The sequence below is a fragment of the Centroberyx affinis genome, unplaced genomic scaffold, assembly GCF_046629955.1.
Source record: "Centroberyx affinis isolate AG114_WGS23_722 - 3 ecotype Tasmania unplaced genomic scaffold, CSIRO-AGI_Caff_v1 ptg000281l_1, whole genome shotgun sequence".
Classification (NCBI taxonomy): Eukaryota; Metazoa; Chordata; class Actinopteri; order Beryciformes; family Berycidae; genus Centroberyx; species Centroberyx affinis.
In genome coordinates this window covers 388,514-407,500 of record NW_027278960.1, presented here as the reverse complement: position 1 = coordinate 407,500, position 18,987 = coordinate 388,514, and the positions used below count along the sequence as shown (strand labels likewise).

The window sequence follows — 18,987 nt, the reverse complement described above, 5'->3', positions numbered from 1 at the left end:
TGATTGCCACGATATAAATCTTGGCAAAGATAAACGACCTTGTTGATATCACTTTTGGCAGAGATAAACAATCTTGTTTATCGTCGGCCTTGGAGAAGCCTTGGAAGCTGTTTAAATGAGCCAGCAATCTGGTGAAAAGCATGCATCCACTGAGTGCTTGGCTAATGTAAATAGACAAATTACTGATGACCACGCGACGTCTAATTCCAAACGACCTTGCCAAAACCACGCAGATAGGCGATCATGTCCCCCTGTCTGTGTTAGTTGGTTAGACATCTTGTTCCGATTTTATCACATCTACATAGATACACTGCCACTTGGCAATTTGAGAGGATGTGCCTTCTTATTTTGTATGACTTGAGCTCTACAAAACGATGTACAAGTTTACTTTAAGTTCTGTCTTTGCTACTCAGTTTGTGAATTTGTTTCAATAAGTCAAAAGAGAATCAAATGATGTTTAGGAAGACTTAAGTTGATATAAGTCAGTAGGCCTATTGCATCTTTTGTTGTTTGTCATTTTTGGACAACGCTTGTGTAATATTGCTCTGGGAAATTTAATTCTATAACAGCTAGCTTCTCACTTTACAATACACTTAACATGAAGCCATTGATTCTTTAACATTATACAGTGATACAAAGAATGGGCTTCATTTATCAATGTTTCCTTGTGTGTAAAACACTGGGAAATGCTGATGGGCTGTGTGCGAGGTTCTCTAATTGAGACATGCATACCAAATGTTTTTTAGAGGTTAGGTACTGAGTGTTTCTGTCTAGTGTTTATTAAAATGTAATTCTTTTGAAATACATTTATAAATATAAAAACAGAGATTACAACTTCCTTGACTGAGCTCTTTTGATAAAACTATGTAAAACAACTGTTTAGCTTTGGTGTCCTGCAGAAATCTTTAATCTCTAATATTTACAATTCTCCAGTCTTTTATTACTATTACATATTTTCACCTTTGTTGGAATCAAAATAGGGAGAGACAGGAAAGATTGGGGGGATGACGTGACAAAGGTCCCGGGCTGGATTCAAACCCAGAACATTGTGTTTACATGGTCTGGTCTCCTTTTTTTTTTACTGTAATTATAGCTGACACTGTCCACCTCATGCCAAAAAGGTTTAATGGCCTTGTGAATTAGCCAAACAATGGGCCTAAAGGTATTGTAAAGTTTTAAACTGGGTGAAAATCAGCAAGCTTCTCTCAATACCGATCAAGTTGCCTTTTTGGAGGTTTAGGATTTCTGCAGGACACTGTTGATGGGCACTCAGTAATTTGCAGTGACTGGACTGGTACAGCATGTTCTTAATATCGTACTGTCAGTTCACTCCAGAGGTTTTGTTTAATGCTATCCAGAAGTTTGACCACAGATCTGATCCCAAAAGCCAAGTACACAGTCTCTTTTTTAGCAACATCCTGTTTCATGTTCACACAGGAGAGCTGCCCAGTGAAACCACAATCATGTCCTGTTGGCCATGAAGCGCTGAGCGGTCGAGTGCCTTGCTCAAGTGCAGCTCAGTGTTAGCTGCAGATGAAGGGAGAGAGTCGTACGTTCAGTTTCCCTGACTGGCAAACTTTGGTCAAACTTGTTTCTATACCTTTTAGGCTACCAGCTCCCCCATATACATCTGTTATGGTTCCTCAGGGGTTCATTCGTTATTTTTTAACTCTTTTTAACTCCACATAGAATGTTTTGGTGGTTAGGGTGCAACTATCTTTGACATTGATCACTAACCTCCAACCTAGCTTTGAATAGATAGATAGATAGATAGATAGATAGATAGATAGATAGATAATTGCCCACTACTTTACATGCAATGAAAAATTGTCTCCAGCCATAAAAATCTAACACACCAGACTGTATATACATAAGAGATAAAAGATAAATAAAATTCAGATAAAATTCAATATAAATAGATAAAATAAAAGGAGAAAATTGAATAAAAAGTAGAAAATAGAAAATAGATATGCCACTTGAACTCTGACTGTTGAATCTCAAACAATTAATAGGAATAAAAAAAAGGTTTGGTAGTGAGGTGGTGCTATACATAAAGCACCATGTGAGCTTGGATCTCTGTTGTGATCATAACAACCTTTTTTGGGGGGTTATTTTGTACTTTCTTTCTTGCTGAAATGTATCTGTTTGTTTCCCTCAGTTAACAAATGAGCCCTCTGACATGTGCTTGTATCTCCTGACAGTTACATCGCCAACCAGAGCAGCTTCTCCTCCATCAACGACAAAGACCTGCACTTCTACAGGAACCTCAGGAACCTGTGAGTCTTTCAGCCGCTCATATCACCAGCACAAAAACGCTGATCCACGACACATAGGAAACATTTTGAGATATTGCAAGTGACCATTTTTGCTTAAAATATTACCATATTTTATATTTTTATATTTTTAGCTGACACTGTTGACCTCATTAATCCATATATCTCTGAATGAAAGCAATAATATCCACATCCATTGCTTCAAAGCGTTGCCTGTACTGTACATCATCACTTTAAATCTTAAGGCCGTGATAACATGTGCAGCATTTTGAGGCAGCAAGTGGAGCGATTTTATTACCTTTCATGCCCAACAGTATGTATCATAATTATGTGGTTCCTTATGGCCTGCTATATTAGACATATTGATTTTTTTTGCCTAAGCTGATCAATTCTATCTTTCTCCGCAGTGTTTATCTGTGTGTCCCAGAGTGCTTGTAGTTATTGTGTTTTTCTATGCTTCTGTGTCTCATTTTACAAGTTTTATTTCTTAATCTGAAAAGGATTGTCTACCAAGCAGCAATTTCTTGTAATGTAATATCCTGTTAGATAGAGACTAGCTAATGTCCTAGCCAATATCCCATTTGGAAGACACTTTTGTACAAAGCACCTTACCTACTGTAAAGTGCACACACTTTTAATTGTGGTTGGACCCAGTGGGAATGAAACCCTGCATGCTGAGAGAATGAGTGCTGTGCTGCAGCTCTGATCTATCAAGGACAACTGTCTCATGTGTTTGAGAGACTCTGTACTCATGATTACACCCTCTATAACTGTCTTTTTTGGAAGCAAAGGTCTTGAGATACGCAATAATAATATTCCACAGTGAGTTTTAACATCTTGCCAGTATCCATTTTGTAAGAGGTAGGCGTGACATTTTTTTAAATGGTTGATATCTCATTTTTTGACTGAAAATCTTCACTGGGTTCCATTTGTGTCAGACAAGATCAATCAATCGCAGAACAGTCATTAAACCAACGTCACATCAGACGGTGATTTAGCCCTACAGCCTCACCTCAGTAGATCAAGGGCACAGGCTCTCTAAGTACCTGTACTTACTGAAGTATAAAGGCACCTGACTCTTGGAAGAGCACATTTTTGTACATGGAGAGACTTTTTATTGAATCTCTAAATTTATATGTAGAAGAATATAGCTCCTGACTGACACCGTTTTTGGTGGCATCACTCATTCAAATGTAGCCTTTGTGGAAAAATTACGATGACAAGATGTAGTAATGACTGATTTCTTTCTTTCCATTTGAACATTCTCTTTCTTTCTATGCCAGTTTACATCACTACTATTACTACAGGCTGTGGACTTATCACATTCTAGCAGCAATAATATCTGCTGCTATTTGGCTGCTACAGATAGGCCGATATTATCTGAGTCCCTATACAGCCCACTAGCCCTAAAGTCCAGCCTTCATTTTGACCTGTGTGACACAAACTCTATTCAGTCTCCATGGAGCTGAGTCTGGTCCGCAATAAATAACCTCTGCTGTTGTTGATATTGTTGAAATTCGCTGTTGTTGTTGATATTTTCATTGTTGTTGTTGATGATGATGATGTTGATGATATGCAGAGGTGGGAAGTAACTAAGTACATTTACTCCAGTACTCTACTTAAGTACAATTCTGAGGTACTGGCACTTTACTTGAGTATTTTGTGAGACTTTATACTTTTACACATTTCAGAGGGAAATATTGTACTTTTGACTCCATTATTCTGACGGCTGTGGTTACTAGTTACTTTTCAGAATGTTTTTTTTTACATGCAAAACAAACTATGAGCTCATAAATGTGTTGCATTGTTAGAGTTTAAACTCCCCAACAGTATGGAGCAGTTAGACCTACAACAATCTTACAGGATAATCAATAATAATCATCAATCATTTAACACTCTGAAAGAATGAATAATTTTACTTTTGATACTTAAGTACATTTTGCTGCTGACACTTCTATACTTTTACTTAAGTAAAATTTTGAATGCAGGGCCTTTACTTTTGGGGTGTTTTTCCATTGTGGTATTGCTACTTTTACTTTAGTAAAGAATTTGATTATTTTTTTCCACCTCTGATGATATGGTGTTTGTTTTGTGACAGAACGGTGACCAACAGGCAGACTAACATATGTGTCAAAGCTGGCCTTTCAAAACAACCTCAAACTACAGTACCTGTGAGTAAACACACCTTCTGTACTTTATATTCCTTCCTTTCTATGGATGTGACAGCTACAACCGAGATAAGGCAGCCATTATTCATCCCTTTTAGTAAGCATTTTGTTTAATTCAATTGAGGACGGCACAGTTAAAACAGCCTATCTTTTGAATTATTTTGTGTTGTTCAATTGTTACTATGCATTTATTGTATGATGTATTTTTTAAATTGCCTAACAATTATTATTCAGTACACAGAGGAATCGATATGTAACATTTATGAAGGATAACTCAAAAAGACGGCCCAATCTGAGTAATTCTAAAGAACAAAACCGTGTGATAGAAGAGAGATTGTTTCCCCCAGTCCAGGTTCATCTGTGAATAGGATTTGTAATTGATCCTCTAATCTTGAGACGTTGTTAGCATAATTTGACAATATTGTGCTGATCAATGCACCACTTAAGGTTAATTGCCACCATACTTAGAGGGAGGGGGAGACTTCTAATGAGAAAATGATAAAGGCTTATTGGTTCACTGGAAATAGAAATGCGCCATCGGTTGTATAGTAGCATCAGCTTAACATTTTGTTGGGTATTGCAAAAGTAATCTCGTTCCCTGATGCCCAATTTAATTTCCAGGAATCTGAAAGATAACAACCTGTCATCACTGTCCTGGAGGATATTCAGACACCTCAACATCTCATATCTGTGAGTTCGGTATAGCCCTTTATATCAGTCTGTCTACCTGCCTGCCTGCCTGCCTGTCTTTCTCTCCCTCTTTCTCACTCTCTGTCTGCCTGTCTTTCTGCTTTCCCTGCCTGTTATTTCACTATCAGCTAGTTTTTTTTGTGGCTCCCTCTTTTTTCAGTTTCTCTGTCCCTCCTTCTCTCTTTTTGTGTTTTTCTTTTAGTTACTTGAGTGTATTACTCACTGTTTTTGACTTCCCTCTCTCTCTCTCTCTCTCTCTCTTTCTCTCTCTCTCTCTCTCTCTCTCTCTCTGTCTGTCTCTTACATGCACACGCACAATATGGTACAATAGTCTAACTATTTTGTGTGTGTTGTGTGTATATGTCACTGTTTGCGTGCATTTCTGTGTGTGCACTTGTGTATATATATACTGTGTGTGTGTGTGTGTGTGTGTGTGTGTATAGGATCCTGTCAGGGAACCCTCTGCACTGCTCCTGTGAGAATATGTGGATCAAGCTGTGGTTGGGGGAGGAAGCTGACACACAGGAGCTGCGCTGCATCGAGGAGGGAAGAGGACGCAAGCTGCTGTCCAGACTCACACTACCTAACTGTGGTGAGGACACACACACACACACACACACACACGCACACACACACACAGAGGCAGATAGAAGACAAGCTATACATCCCCAAACTTACCTGTGCTTGCATAAGAACACAGATGCAGAAACACAGACACAAGTGCACACACATGTACACACAACCACACACACACACACACACACACGCACACAGTGGAGGTAAGGAGCTGCACAAGGATTTTATAAGATATACTGCATACCATACTGCAAAGTGCTTAAACACCTGGAGGAAAGCAGTAATACTAATGGTTTCAAAATATTGTTTTTTGCGTGTGTGGACTATGTGTGTTTTTGCAATCATTCGTACTGTATGTGTAGGGGGAAGTATGCATGATTGGAGTTACACCATGTTGACTTTAAAAACTCCACCAGTTAACACCAAAGTGCTGTGGTAGCACAGTGCAGTTGTTGTAACTAAGAGAATCGGTGAACAAAATATTTCATTCATGTGTTGACTTACCCACCACACACCAGAAAAGCATCAAGCTATACTTGCTGGTGTGCAGCGAGAAGCCTGTCCATGCTTGTGACTTTTACCGTACTGGTGTAACTTTTACTGTCACTGGTGTACGAGCTCCCACTGTATTTTGGCCAGTGCATACCATAACTCCTCTAAGAACTGTGCATTGCAAAAAGCGTTACACATGAACAAATGAACAAACAGGCGAACAAATGAACAAACGAATGAACACACAAACACACGCACAAAACGAATGCACACAGACTCCTAAAAATGTAGCCTGGATTGTTGTGGGTGTCAGTTTCATCCATCACTGGACCCTGATCCACTAAAAGCTCACTGGCTCCAAATGGGCTGACATTGTCTCTGTCCTGTACGGGTGTTCTCATATGATGTATAGATTAGTTACTAGACAGAGGAGAGCGCACGTGTGTGAGAGACACAGAGTGAGAGTATGTGTGTGTGTGTGTGTGTGTGTGTGTGTGTGTGTGTGTGGTTATGTCATAGTATAGACTGGTTACGGTCATCGGGGATATGAGCTGGAGAAAGGTCACTGTAACGGACATTATGGAGAGATATTAACCTGAAATGGAACGGTTGTGCAATTAAACACAACAATGACATCACCTAGTCTCAAAGATGCTGAGTGGAGGATTTTCACCACATGAAATGCATCACAGTGAAATGAAGTGTTATAACCACCATCTGCACTATGTTCTGTAGCACCTGTGACCCGCTGTCTGGCCGGCAGATTTCATTTCCTTTTCCATTGAAGCTGTTGAAGCATCATTTACCACTCTGCTAGAGAGGAATTCTTGAGATTTTGTGGGGAAATTACACTCCGAGGCTCCTCACATTGTCTCACACGAAAGCGACAAGAGGACCAGCATTTTTTGTGAGCTCTGGAAGACATCTTTTCATAGATTTAATAGTGAAAAATTAATGAGAAAATGCTACATCTGCAGCGTTTCTCTCTCTAAACAAAGATAAAAAGACAACATATTTTGTATTCCCCTAAGGAATACTGTGTAATCTAATGTAAAAAAAACTAATCTGAATATTCTGAAAGTCATCAGAGAGTGTAACCCTCTCTGAGCGTTCAGAGGGCAACTCAGGCCAAGGATCAGGAGCAGAGGGGTATTCAAATATTTAAAAACACAAGCGAGTGTTGTGTCAAGATAAACTAGCTGACACTCCAGAATGATGAAGATCTTCTCCAGACCTGCCTTGTGCGAGTGTTTACAGTTAATTGACATTTCATCCCTTCTTCTTTTAACACACAGCGTCACCGCAGCTTGACTCGTCTCGAAAAATTTGAGTTTCTGACCTGCTTCAAAATCCCTGAAAATCTTCTGTCCAAACCGGAGGGGTCTAAGCTTTTTATGAGTTCAAATCTGATTAAAATTGGCAATGACTTGCTCATAATGTTATTTTTCAACACTATTTCAGAATTTGAGCACGGCCCAAGCAGTAAAGTAAGAAATTGAGGCTGTTGCGCCCCGTGGGGGAATGAGTCCAGTCAGATCCCGTCAAGTTTGAACATAAATGTCAAGCTCTATGTCTGATTTAATTTAGAAAACACACACACTAACAGTTGTGCAATAACAGAAGTGGCAATAGGAGTGGTCATTTAATGGAAGGTTTATTGGCGTCAATCGAAATGTCATCACAAAGTCTTAGCCCCGTAACAGAAAGCCAGACCATGGATGTGGAGATATTTTTGCATTCTCTGTTGTTAACTGAACAATTGATAAAATTGCAAACAATATGCGACAGCTAAATATGATTTCTGAATGCAGTTTGTCTGTTATGTTTAACTTTACAGTAGAAAATAGACCCGTAGGTTGAAATACATACAATTCAAAAAGATTACATGTGCTTATACCTATAACTGATATGGTCAAAAATAGCACAGGGCAGTCGGGACACGGAGGACGCTAACGCTAAGTTAGCTAGCAGGAAGCTAACAATGTCATTGATAACTCCTATTGATCCGTCCCCTCTGCCTCCTCTCCATTAGCGGCGGTTATTTTTGGCATTACCACAGTTACAGCAGGGCCCCTGGAGAGGTGGGCGGGGGACCCCCTGGCAGAGTGACATATGAGGAGGGCATGGGGGGGGGGGGGGTGCATGCCAAACGACGCCCCAGGGCGAACAGTGATAGACCAAAAGACCTCTCAATCTGGCCAAACTGCTGACCTTTCGCTCTGTCTGTCGCTGCGTCTCTTTTTTTTTTCTTCTTCTTGCTGTCTTTTGCCGCTCCCTCTGTCTGGCCTTCTTTCTTTTATTCTGTATCTTCATCTGCAGTTCTTCTTTATCACTCATTGTCTGCCTGTCTGTCTGCCTGCCTGTCTGTCTGCTTGTCTCTCCCTCTGCCTGTCTGCCCATCGCTGAGTGACATATGAGGAGGGCACAAAGGAGAGGAAGTGCCAAACGATGCCCCAGGGCTGACACTGATCTCTCAGGCCACCCGCATGTCTCTCTCTCTCTCTCTCTCTCTCTCTCTCTCTCTCTCTCTCTCTCTCTCTCTCTCTCTCTCTCTCTCACTGCTTGTTCTCCACTCTGAAAGGCTGCAGAATATGGACTTTTCACACTGCCAACCCATACGAAACTTTACTAAAAATGTCCCGGGCCTGATTATTACCGCAGTTCCCATGCCTGTGCAATATAGAAATTAAGTGAACCCTGTCATTTCGCAAAAAGGAATACAGCTTCACTTCTTACAGCATTCACCCTTAGTTATTTGTTAAAAGGATGAATACGGTAACCCACTCACTCCAAAAGGTTTCCAATTTTCGAAATTTCTAATCCTGAAATGTCGCTGATAGCTCTGCCCTCCCCGCAGCAGTCGGGTCGCTGACTCCTGGCTCCCCTCTCGCTCCAGTCAGTACAGCAGGCTCCCTCTCCCTCTGTTACACTCTGTTGAACTCATCTCTTATACTAAAACATCCTCAGCTCCCCCACGAATCACATCCCCCACTCCCACATCTCCCCCACTCTCTTTCCTCTAATATGCTCTTGCCTTGACGTTCTACACTGTACCTCTCCACTCTCCACTCTGCTCTTATTTCTTTTTCTGACACTTCTCCACTTTACACGATCATTCTAGGGACAGAGGAATAGTTTTCCGCATCTAATCTCAAGGCACTGAGGCTCTGACCTTTGTACTCCATAGTATTGATTGCTTGCTTATTAAGTTGGTGATCTAGAAATTTAAGTTTATTCTACCGTCGCACTCACCGTAAGTTGCTCTGGATAAGAGCATCAGCTAAATGCATAAATGTTATGAATTGAACCCCGCTGTCCTGAGCGAGGGTGGTTTTTTCCATGTGCTGTGGAAATGACAGCTCCGACTATTGCTGAATAGATTACCAGACCTCTGCTGGTCACAGCACAGCACTGGCCTACTCTCTCTCCATCTGTCTATCTGTCTGTCTATCCGTTTGTCTGTCTGTCTGTCTGTCTTTCTGTTTGGCTGGCAAGCTGTCGATTTTTTTGTACCTTCTTCTGTCTTTCTGTTTCTGTTTTTCCCCCTCCAACTTCTGTGTATTTGGCCTTGTCTGTCTGTCTGTCTGTCTCTCTCTCTCTCTCTCTCTCCCCTTCTCATGTAGAGTGCGCTCTTACAACTACATTATATGAGGCATGGGTTCAGCATGCAGTCACAGACCCAGTAAATGAGTCTCTTCAAATAGACCAACCAAAAAGGCCAGATGGCTCCCTTCTCTGTGGGCAGCAGTGTGAATTCATAAGAAAAGGCAAAGAATCCACACACTACTTAAAATATAAAAGACTAAGAAGGAGGCTGAAAAAGTCTTTTCAAGGCATTTATTAAGCCATGCTCTGCTCACCATCTTCATCAGTGTTTTACCAGCTCCAATATCAGAACCCCTTATACAGGTAAAAGACACAAGTCACATGATAGGGTAACGTAGTCACATGATACATAGCCACACCTTATTATCCAGGTTCTATACATCTATTTACAAAGAGGATATATAGGATACAAAACAATGGACAACTACATGAGGAGTCTCGTCTTTATAACACAATATCTTTTCTATAGACGATATCCTTAATTTCCCACACCCAGACAGAGAGGGAGACCAATACACTCGCTTACTGGTTTGGATAGCAAAAACTTATAAAACAAGACATAATAAACTAATAAACTTTAAGTCACAAAGTGCTTAACAAACAGGCAGCAAAGGGAACATGAAAAGGACATCTAGCATTGTGCAGATGTATGAGTAGTAAGTCTTTCAAATGTAGGAGATGGACATGGAGCTTAGTGCTCTTCCACCTACGTTCAGCTCTTCTGCATTCCCCTTTTAGACCACGGTGCTGTCATGTGGCCATGTGGATGCTCTAACAGAGGCTAGCTGTAAAAGGGGCAAAAGCATCTTAAGACAGAAGGGCATCAGTACTTAAAGCAGTTCAATAACTCATCTGAGTGGGAAAATTGAGGCATGCTATTGCTAAGATTTTCAAACAGGGAGGAAAAAATGTCAGCGCTAGAGTATGTTCAGTAAAGATGTAAGAATGTACAGTATGCTTTTGTAATGTAGCAGCAGTCTGTAACACGCTATTAAAAATAATGTATACATGATCAGAGAGCAAAATATCTTCTAAAACCAAGGAATTTAAATTCAAACCAAAACTAGACCTTAAAGGATAAGGCTGGTGTTTTTTAATGCATTGCTTACCGTCAGCAAATCCTATGAAAATAACAAAATCAACAATGCGTTTGCTCTACTCCTGTTACTTTCTGACTTCCCACGTACCGTTTTCAGCCGTCAACCCGGAAGTCATTGGCTCCAATTGTAAGCTAAAAACCTTGAAATACAGCTCACAAAGACATAGTTTAAATTTTAAAAATCGCTAACAGTTATCACGAAAAGTCAGGTTGCTGTAGTTATTACCACATCAAATTCAAATGGGAACAAATTCTTCATTACGCCGGGGACTATTTTCGGTGCTACGGAACTACTTTCCTGATATCGCAAACGTGTTTACAGCCCAGTGCATCGCGATGATGAAATATGCTGCCCAGAGCAACGGCATGGCTCTTTGACGTGTTTTTAATCGTTTTTTTAATACAAATCATTGCTGATTTTGTTATTTTCATAGGATTTGTTGACAGTAAGCAATGCATTAAAAAACACCAGCCTTATCCTTTAAGTAGTCTATGACCATGGGAGTTGGACCAGTCACATGTTGTGTTAAATTGATATTTTAAAACTCAACAATTTTATCAATGTATATATTAAAATCACCTGCTATAATGACTGTGTTGCAGTTTTGCACCACTAAAGATAAAAAAAAAAACGGATTACAAAAATCTGATCGGATTAAAAAAAATATGATAGTAAAAGTTTTACTTTTACTAGAGTCTGACCTATACCTGTTACCTCTATTTTAAGTGACAAACCAAATTATGATGGCCTGATGGAAGCAGAGGTTAGACTAGTGAAAGTGTCAATAGGCTTGTTTCAGATCCTGATTTCGGAGAAGGGAAAGATGAGTCTTAGAGTTGTCTTTCTCAAGTTTTATTACACAAATACAACACACTTCCTTTATTTAGAAAACACGTGGTTTTCCAACCTTAGGTTGTGCTTTTGTGAGTGACAGTTCCCCTTTTAGAAGATATATAGGTACAGTTTAATACCTCTGAATTGTCCCTCAGAAGAGTTTATAGCAAGCTGTCTGTCTAGTCCCCATTTAAGAGAGAAGTTCTGTGTTTTGCAGCTGGCTGGGTATATACTGTATGCAGGTGTTTTTCTAGCCACATGCTCTTATCACATCCTATATGGGCTCCTGTTAAACGGGCCCAGTTTCCTAGTAAAGCAAGCGGAAGCATAGCCATTGCTGCCTGCTCTTGTCTCTTCTCTCTCCTCCTCTTCTTCCAGATGAACTTTTTCAGCTGTTGTCTGGTTGAGGGCAACTCAGGCCAAGGATCAGGAGCAGAGGGGTATTCAAATATTTAAAAACACAAGCGAGTGTTGTGTCAAGATAAACTAGCTGACACTCCAGAATGATGAAGATCTTCTCCAGACCTGCCTTGTGCGAGTGTTTATCAAACATAAACGTAAATGACAACAGTTAATTGACATTTCATCCCTTCTTCTTTTAACACACAGCGTCACCGCAGCTTGACTCGTCTCGAAAAATTTGAGTTTCTGACCTGCTTCAAAATCCCTGAAAATCTTCTGTCCAAACCGGAGGGGTCTAAACTTTTTATGAGTTCAAAGCAGAGGTTAGACTAGTGAAAGTGTCAATAGGCTTGTTTCAGATCCTGATTTCGGAGAAGGGAAAGATGAGTCTTAGAGTTGTCTTTCTCAAGTTTTATTAAAAAACACACAAGTACAACACACTTCCTTTATTTAGAAAACACGTGGTTTTCCAACCTTAGGTTGTGCTTTTGTGAGTGACAGTTCCCCTTTTAGAAGATATATAGGTACAGTTTAATACCTCTGAATTGTCCCTCAGAAGAGTTTATAGCAAGCTGTCTGCCTAGTCCCCATTTAAGAGAGAAGTTCTGTGTTTTGCAGCTGGCTGGGTATATACTATATGCAGGTGTTTTTCTAGCTGTTCTAACCACATGCTCTTATCACATCCTATATGGGCTCCTGTTAAACGGGCCCAGTTTCCTAGTAAAGCAAGCGGAAGCATAGCCATTGCTGCCTGCTCTTGTCTCTTCTCTCTCCTCCTCTTCTTCCAGATGAACTTTTTCAGCTGTTGTCTGGTTGCTGTGGCCCCTGCCCTTTTCATGGCACACTGTATTCTGGTGGAAGGGTCCAGTACCCTTCGTGCCACTTTGGGACCAGGCTTTAGAATACGAAATGGATCATGAATCCATATTCAATGGATACGAAGGCTAAGTAAAACAGAGATAACTGCAAATTATCTGACTGCAGTTTTGAGCAAGAAATCAATAATCTATAACAGATTTAAAAGAAAACCATCAGCCACTGACACAAAGGAAACGGTTTTCAGCTTTCAGTCTCGCCTCTCTTTCTCTCCTCTCTCTCTCCTCGCCCTCGCTCTCTTCTTTGTCCAGAAATCGTTTTGTGAATCCCTTTCAGAAGTAATGCATCGACAGTCTCCCTGCTTTCACTATTGCTTGAACAACAGTCAGACTCAGGGACAGATTTTGTGTTGTATGAATCTCTAACACAATTCCATCTCTCCCTATTACATGTTTTGTCCGTTCAGAGGTCAGAGAATCACCTTTTTCTCTCCTCAGCTGCTGGTTCTGCCTCTAATCAGAAAATGCAGTGTCTCTGTGCTGGGAAGGCTGGACTGCTGCACAATAAATGTGAACACTAAACAAACTCTAAACATCGATATGTTTCATTGAGGTCCCTATTGTGGCTTATAGCTGTATGATCTTTTGAACAAGGGCTGCCATTAATGACACCGCACCGTAATATACTGTGGCCTATTGTGCTGAAGTTTCTACCCAGAGACTATAGCCTATATGTTTTTCCTTTTAAAAACGTGCTTTATTGTGGCCTTATTGTATATGCTATTCAGCATCACATCACAGAGACATACTGTATATCCTTGATACTGTGTTGGCAAGTTCCTAGCACAGTACATGCACTTGGTGGATGAAGGCAATTGGGATTCTGTGTCAAGGAGCGGTCATATAATATAAATGCTAATTTAATGTATTCTTTGTACATTTAGTCATAAACAACACTTCAAATGTTGAATCTCAACTTTCTAGTGACTATAATGTGTCACTAAAAAGTCTACTGAGTTTCAAGTGATGCTCATAATTGTGTGAAAAGCAGTCTATATGTTCAGTTAACCCTGGACTAGGGTTAAACTTTGAGTTGGGGTTAAATACGGTCAGATTAAGGTTGGGGTTAGGTTTAAAAATGGGGTCAGGTTAGGGTTAAGGTTAGGCTATGGTCAAGTTTTGGGTTACATAGTTTGCGGAGATGCACCAAGTAGGGAAGTGGCACTTTGTTGAACATCTACTTTTTGTCACCTGATAGTTAGTTGAGTATCTACATTGGATTATCCAAAGAACGTGTTACCAAGTTTTCATCTTTATTAATCATGTTCAGTCAGCTATACGCTACAATACCTGCCAGGATGCATCGGTGAGTAAGGGGTACAAAGCATACTGAGAGCAGGGGAGGTTTTCTGACATGGCCAAGGTCCAGTTAAAATCTAAACATGTATTAAAGTATTAAAAAGTATTAAAGTATTAAAACGGCTCCATCTTAGGGTGAATCTCTATTGAGGCATGAAAAATCTGGTTTTGCCCAACAATGAAACTCTCAGAGCAACGGTTTAAATTATATTCCCTTTGTGTTCTCATATTGCAAGTGAAAACATTGCAGGAGCAAACCTGATACGTGAATGCCAATTATGTCTCCTGGCAATATGAGAGAAAATGTAAAAAAAAAGAGAAAAAATGAAAGTAAATGTAAGTACAGAGCAGCAAACCATTGTTGGGCATTGGTTGTCTTCTGCATTTGCCAGCACTGAAGAATGTGGATTCCTGTGACACTACTGTTCTGTTGGATTGCCTTCTGTAGACACTTGACTGATGGCATTTTCCATATGTTTGCAATTTTCTGCAGGTGCGCTGTAGCCTGGCCACACAGAATAGTGAAATCTTTCCATGTAATCACTCATATAATCCCAGTGTTGTAGCAGACAGGCCAGCGAGCTGTTCTTGTGATCAATTAATTCTATAATTTAAACCAAGTTTTTTTTGTGAGAGTAGGGATTTCCTTTGCAACCCGACCACTTGATTCTGAAATACATGTACACTCTAAAGCTGACGATGCACAGGCAATTTTTTTGGGCAAATTTGGGGCAAAATTTGTCAGCAATGGGCAATGAGTATGAATGACTGGGCAATGGGCAAAGAGGGCAATGGGCAAGAGTAACAAATTTGACAGCAGGAGTGAAAATTGATGAAATTAACAGATACTGCTGTCATCACTGTTATCTTGGCCCCTTCTTTTCTACTGAAAATGTGATTTAATCATTTTATTAGGTAAGCTCTCTGATCAAGCTTGGCTAGATTTCATACTGCTCCATGGTTTTCAGTGAGAAAATATTTACAGCAAAATCTGATTTTTTTTTGCCCCAAATTTGCCCTAAAAAAAAAAAGGCTTTCATATCAAAGCAACTAAAGATTTACATACACAGCATAGTATGGCTATTGTAGGTGCACTTGTGAATAATTCAACATTTAACTTATTTCTCTATGTATGGATTCATGTTCAGGACGCACATCATAACAACCCCATTCACATCAAAACCAAGTAGGCTTCCATAATGACAGCTTGGTCACGGATGGCTTGGCTCCATGTACTGTAGCTCTCTCTCTGTGTGTATGTGTGTGTGTGTGTGTGTGTGTGTGTGTGTGTGTGTGCGTGTGTGTGCGTGTGTGTGTGTAATGTGATCTGCAGACGGCAGACGTAGCAGCAGTAGAAAGCTGATTTACTGAGAGCCTGTTAAGATATGTGGTTCTGATATGGCAGCTGGCCTGCCACCACTGAAATGACTGGTTTTTACTACGTCCCAGGGTGATTGAGTGGGTTGCCGTAGTGATAAGTGGGTTGCCCTGGTGATAAGCATTCCGGCGACGGACAGAAGAGGTGGAAGAGGGAGAGAAGGGGAGAGGAGAGGGTTCGATAAGGAATCTGTCCGTTTTTATCTGCAGTAGCTGTCGACACCCATTTCTTCTGCTCTCTTCTCTTCTCTTCTCTTTTCTTTTCTTTTCTCTTCTCTTCTCTTCTCTTCTCTTCTCTTCTCTTCTCTTCTCTTCTCTTCTCTTCTCTTCTCTTCCCTCCTTTCTTTACCGTGGATGTTATTGGACAGGGACAAAAGGGTGGCAAGACTCTGATTGAGCCTGATTGGTCATGCTCAGGTCACCTCCTGGTCAGCACTGTACACACACACACACACACACACACACACACACACACGCACACACACTCACGCACATACACACACACACACACTCATGCACACACACACACACACACGCATGCATGCACGCACACACAGAGTCGCCAGTGTCTTTGCTGTGACAGAGGCTTCAGACTGTGTCCAATCAATTTAGTACTTGGGCTACTGAAGACATGCACTAGTAATCAGTGTAGCCATCACTGTGTTTGAACTTTGTCTCTTTGTCTGACTGTCTGATTGGGGTGAGTGTGCTTAAATGAAAGAGAGAGAGAGAGAGAGAGAGAGAGAGAGAGAGAGAGAGAGAGAGAGACATTGAAATGGAGTTCTTTCTTTGTGTGCCTTTTTTTCCAGTGTGTGGGAGTGGGCTTCTACTCTTATTGTTTAGGTTATTACGTGTTCTGTGTTTCAACTAAAATGACAAGAGTTGACCATGAATCCTAAGTCTGTTTTTTTTTTTTCCTTTTTTCCTTCCCTCCTCGCTCCCTCCCTCCCTCCTGATTGCTTTTTCTCTCTCCTCTCTCTGTTGCTCTACACCCCCCCCCTCCCCTCCTCCCCTCTTCCTGGCTGTGTGTAGTGGTTCCCATGGCAACACTGAGCCCATTCAAGGTGACAGTGAGGGAGGGGGCGGATGTGGTGCTGACCTGTAACACTTCTGGGGTGCCCTCACCTGAACTTATATGGAACATGAGCCCCCTGGTCACCAACTATGAGGTTAGGTCTCTCTCTCTCTCTCTCTCTCTCTCTCTCTCTCTCTGTCTCTCTCTCTCTCCTACACACGCACACATTCAGTCATCCAGAGCCACATCAACTCTAATTTACAGAAACATCTCAAATAAACAGACAACTATTTACTAAATTGTTCTCATATGCATATACAGTATATTATCATGCTATATTATGCTGGTGATAATACTGTAAACCCAAACCAACAAACACCATATATCTCATTATGATTCAGACCTGGGCAAAATATATATTCCTAAACTGTCAAAAACGCTGGAGCTGCCAGAGGTGTTGTTGATTTTTCTTGCCAGACAGTTAAACTGCCTTGAATGTGGTGACATCAGTTGTAAGATAATGCTGAATCTGGCACTTCACACATCTGAAACATTATTCAGCTATTAGTTTGTCCAGGTCTGTTCAGATTTAAATGGCAAATCTGATCCCTGCAGCATTCATACCTAGAGAGAGCATTTTGTCTCATCACATCACCAGTAAAAACTTTTGCTTTCCTAAAGGAATACAGACCTTTCGGCAAGTAAGCCCTACGATCAGCTGTTGTGTGATGACAAGATATAGGCAGCAGTTTCACCTCTTTGCGTTCAGGAAAAAAAAAATACATCCAGAGATACATCCAAACCAAGATGTGTTTATTCATCCAGATCCAGACATCGGGCCAGATGTCGATGCTGCGTCTGTCCAACCTGTCGTCGCTGGACCACAACAGCAAGATCACCTGCACCGCCGAGAACGTTGTAGGGGAGAAGGAGTCTTCACTGCTGCTGGATATACTTTGTAAGTTCAGACCCGGAACCCAGAGGAGATTCACAGGCAACAATTTGCAGCAAAAGTCGTTTGCATCCATATTGCTTCCAGCGGGAGTGAGGATTGGCAAATGGGCCTGAATCAATGTAGATAAATACCTCAAAGTGTCAATCAGTGTATCATGGTCTTTAAAACAGAAAATGAAAAGCTGGAGAGGACTGTTGTTTCTCTCCTCTTTAAATCGGTACTTTTGCATAGTCTCTCACTGCTATATTTCCCTCTCCCCCTCGATTTCTATCTTTCCTTCTTGTATCTTGTTTGCTTGTATCTTCTTGTTTTTTCAACCTGACATCATCTTTCCTCCACCACTTCTGTTCTCTCCTCTGCATCCAGTTGCTCCCAACATCACTAAGCTGAGTGATGCAATCCCAGACCATCACTGGTGCATCCCCTTCAGCGTTTCAGGTGAGAGTCTGTCAGGTTTGGTCCGCAGACCGGCAAGGAGGCTGGATAATATTCACCATAACCTTTTGTTAGTCCAATTCAATTTGTAAACCTTTGATTAAATATATACTCAAGTAATAAATCAAAACACGATATGAAAGCCTATTTGGAGTTCATTTATTCTTGCTTGTGAAATAATGTGGAAAATATGCGTACTGCATATTGTCATTGGCATAGTGTCCCTTTGTGATATTTTGCTTAGTCCCAGTATGAGATATTTTCTAAAAGTGGTGTATAGTGTTATCTGTCAATTACAGCAATGACTAAACAAACAAACATAAATAAGGAAAAAAATAATAGGAAAATGATAGAAAAAATGGAGATGCGATGTTTTTACATGACGTGATACAGTATATTTGCATTGTCCATAGTATATGTTGCTCGATACGTTTTCCAGGAAACCCGGAGCCGCAGCTGCAGTGGCAGCTGAACGGTGAGGCGGTGATGGAGGGGGATTACATCATGACCATGATCCATGACGTGACGGAAAGAGAGTACCACGGCTGCCTGCAGCTGGACAGCCCCACGCACCTCAACAACGGCCTGTACACACTGCAGGCTACCAATGAATACGGGCAAGACCACAAGTCCGTGATGGCTCACTTCATGCACAAGCCCTGGGATGGTGAGAAGCAACACTGTGCCATTTAGTTGACTTTCTCCTTACAAGTGGTAAAGCTAACATACGGTTTTATGGTCAGATATCAATCGCTTAAAATGGTCTTAACAACTTTTAAATGTTATTGTTTAACTGGTATACTACTGTGCCTTACAAATGTGTCTTATCTTGGCACCGTGGATAAGGATAAGCCTTTTACTACAGAATTGAAGCATAGGTTTTCCATGGA

At 40.9% G+C, this 18,987-nt stretch overlaps 1 protein-coding gene across 1 annotated transcript in view; it reads left to right on the top strand.

Moving 5' to 3' along the window:
* Window positions 1-18,987, top strand: part of ntrk2a (neurotrophic tyrosine kinase, receptor, type 2a) — a 77,169-nt gene that overhangs the window by 1,205 nt on the left and 56,977 nt on the right. Inside the window, exons 2-10 of the mRNA XM_071513298.1 lie at window positions 2,202-2,276; window positions 3,232-3,249; window positions 4,391-4,444; window positions 5,063-5,131; window positions 5,575-5,723; window positions 16,725-16,861; window positions 17,533-17,665; window positions 18,029-18,100; window positions 18,537-18,764. Coding sequence (XP_071369399.1) covers window positions 2,202-2,276; window positions 3,232-3,249; window positions 4,391-4,444; window positions 5,063-5,131; window positions 5,575-5,723; window positions 16,725-16,861; window positions 17,533-17,665; window positions 18,029-18,100; window positions 18,537-18,764 — 935 coding nt within the window. The remainder of the gene's footprint in view (window positions 1-2,201; window positions 2,277-3,231; window positions 3,250-4,390; window positions 4,445-5,062; window positions 5,132-5,574; window positions 5,724-16,724; window positions 16,862-17,532; window positions 17,666-18,028; window positions 18,101-18,536; window positions 18,765-18,987) is intronic.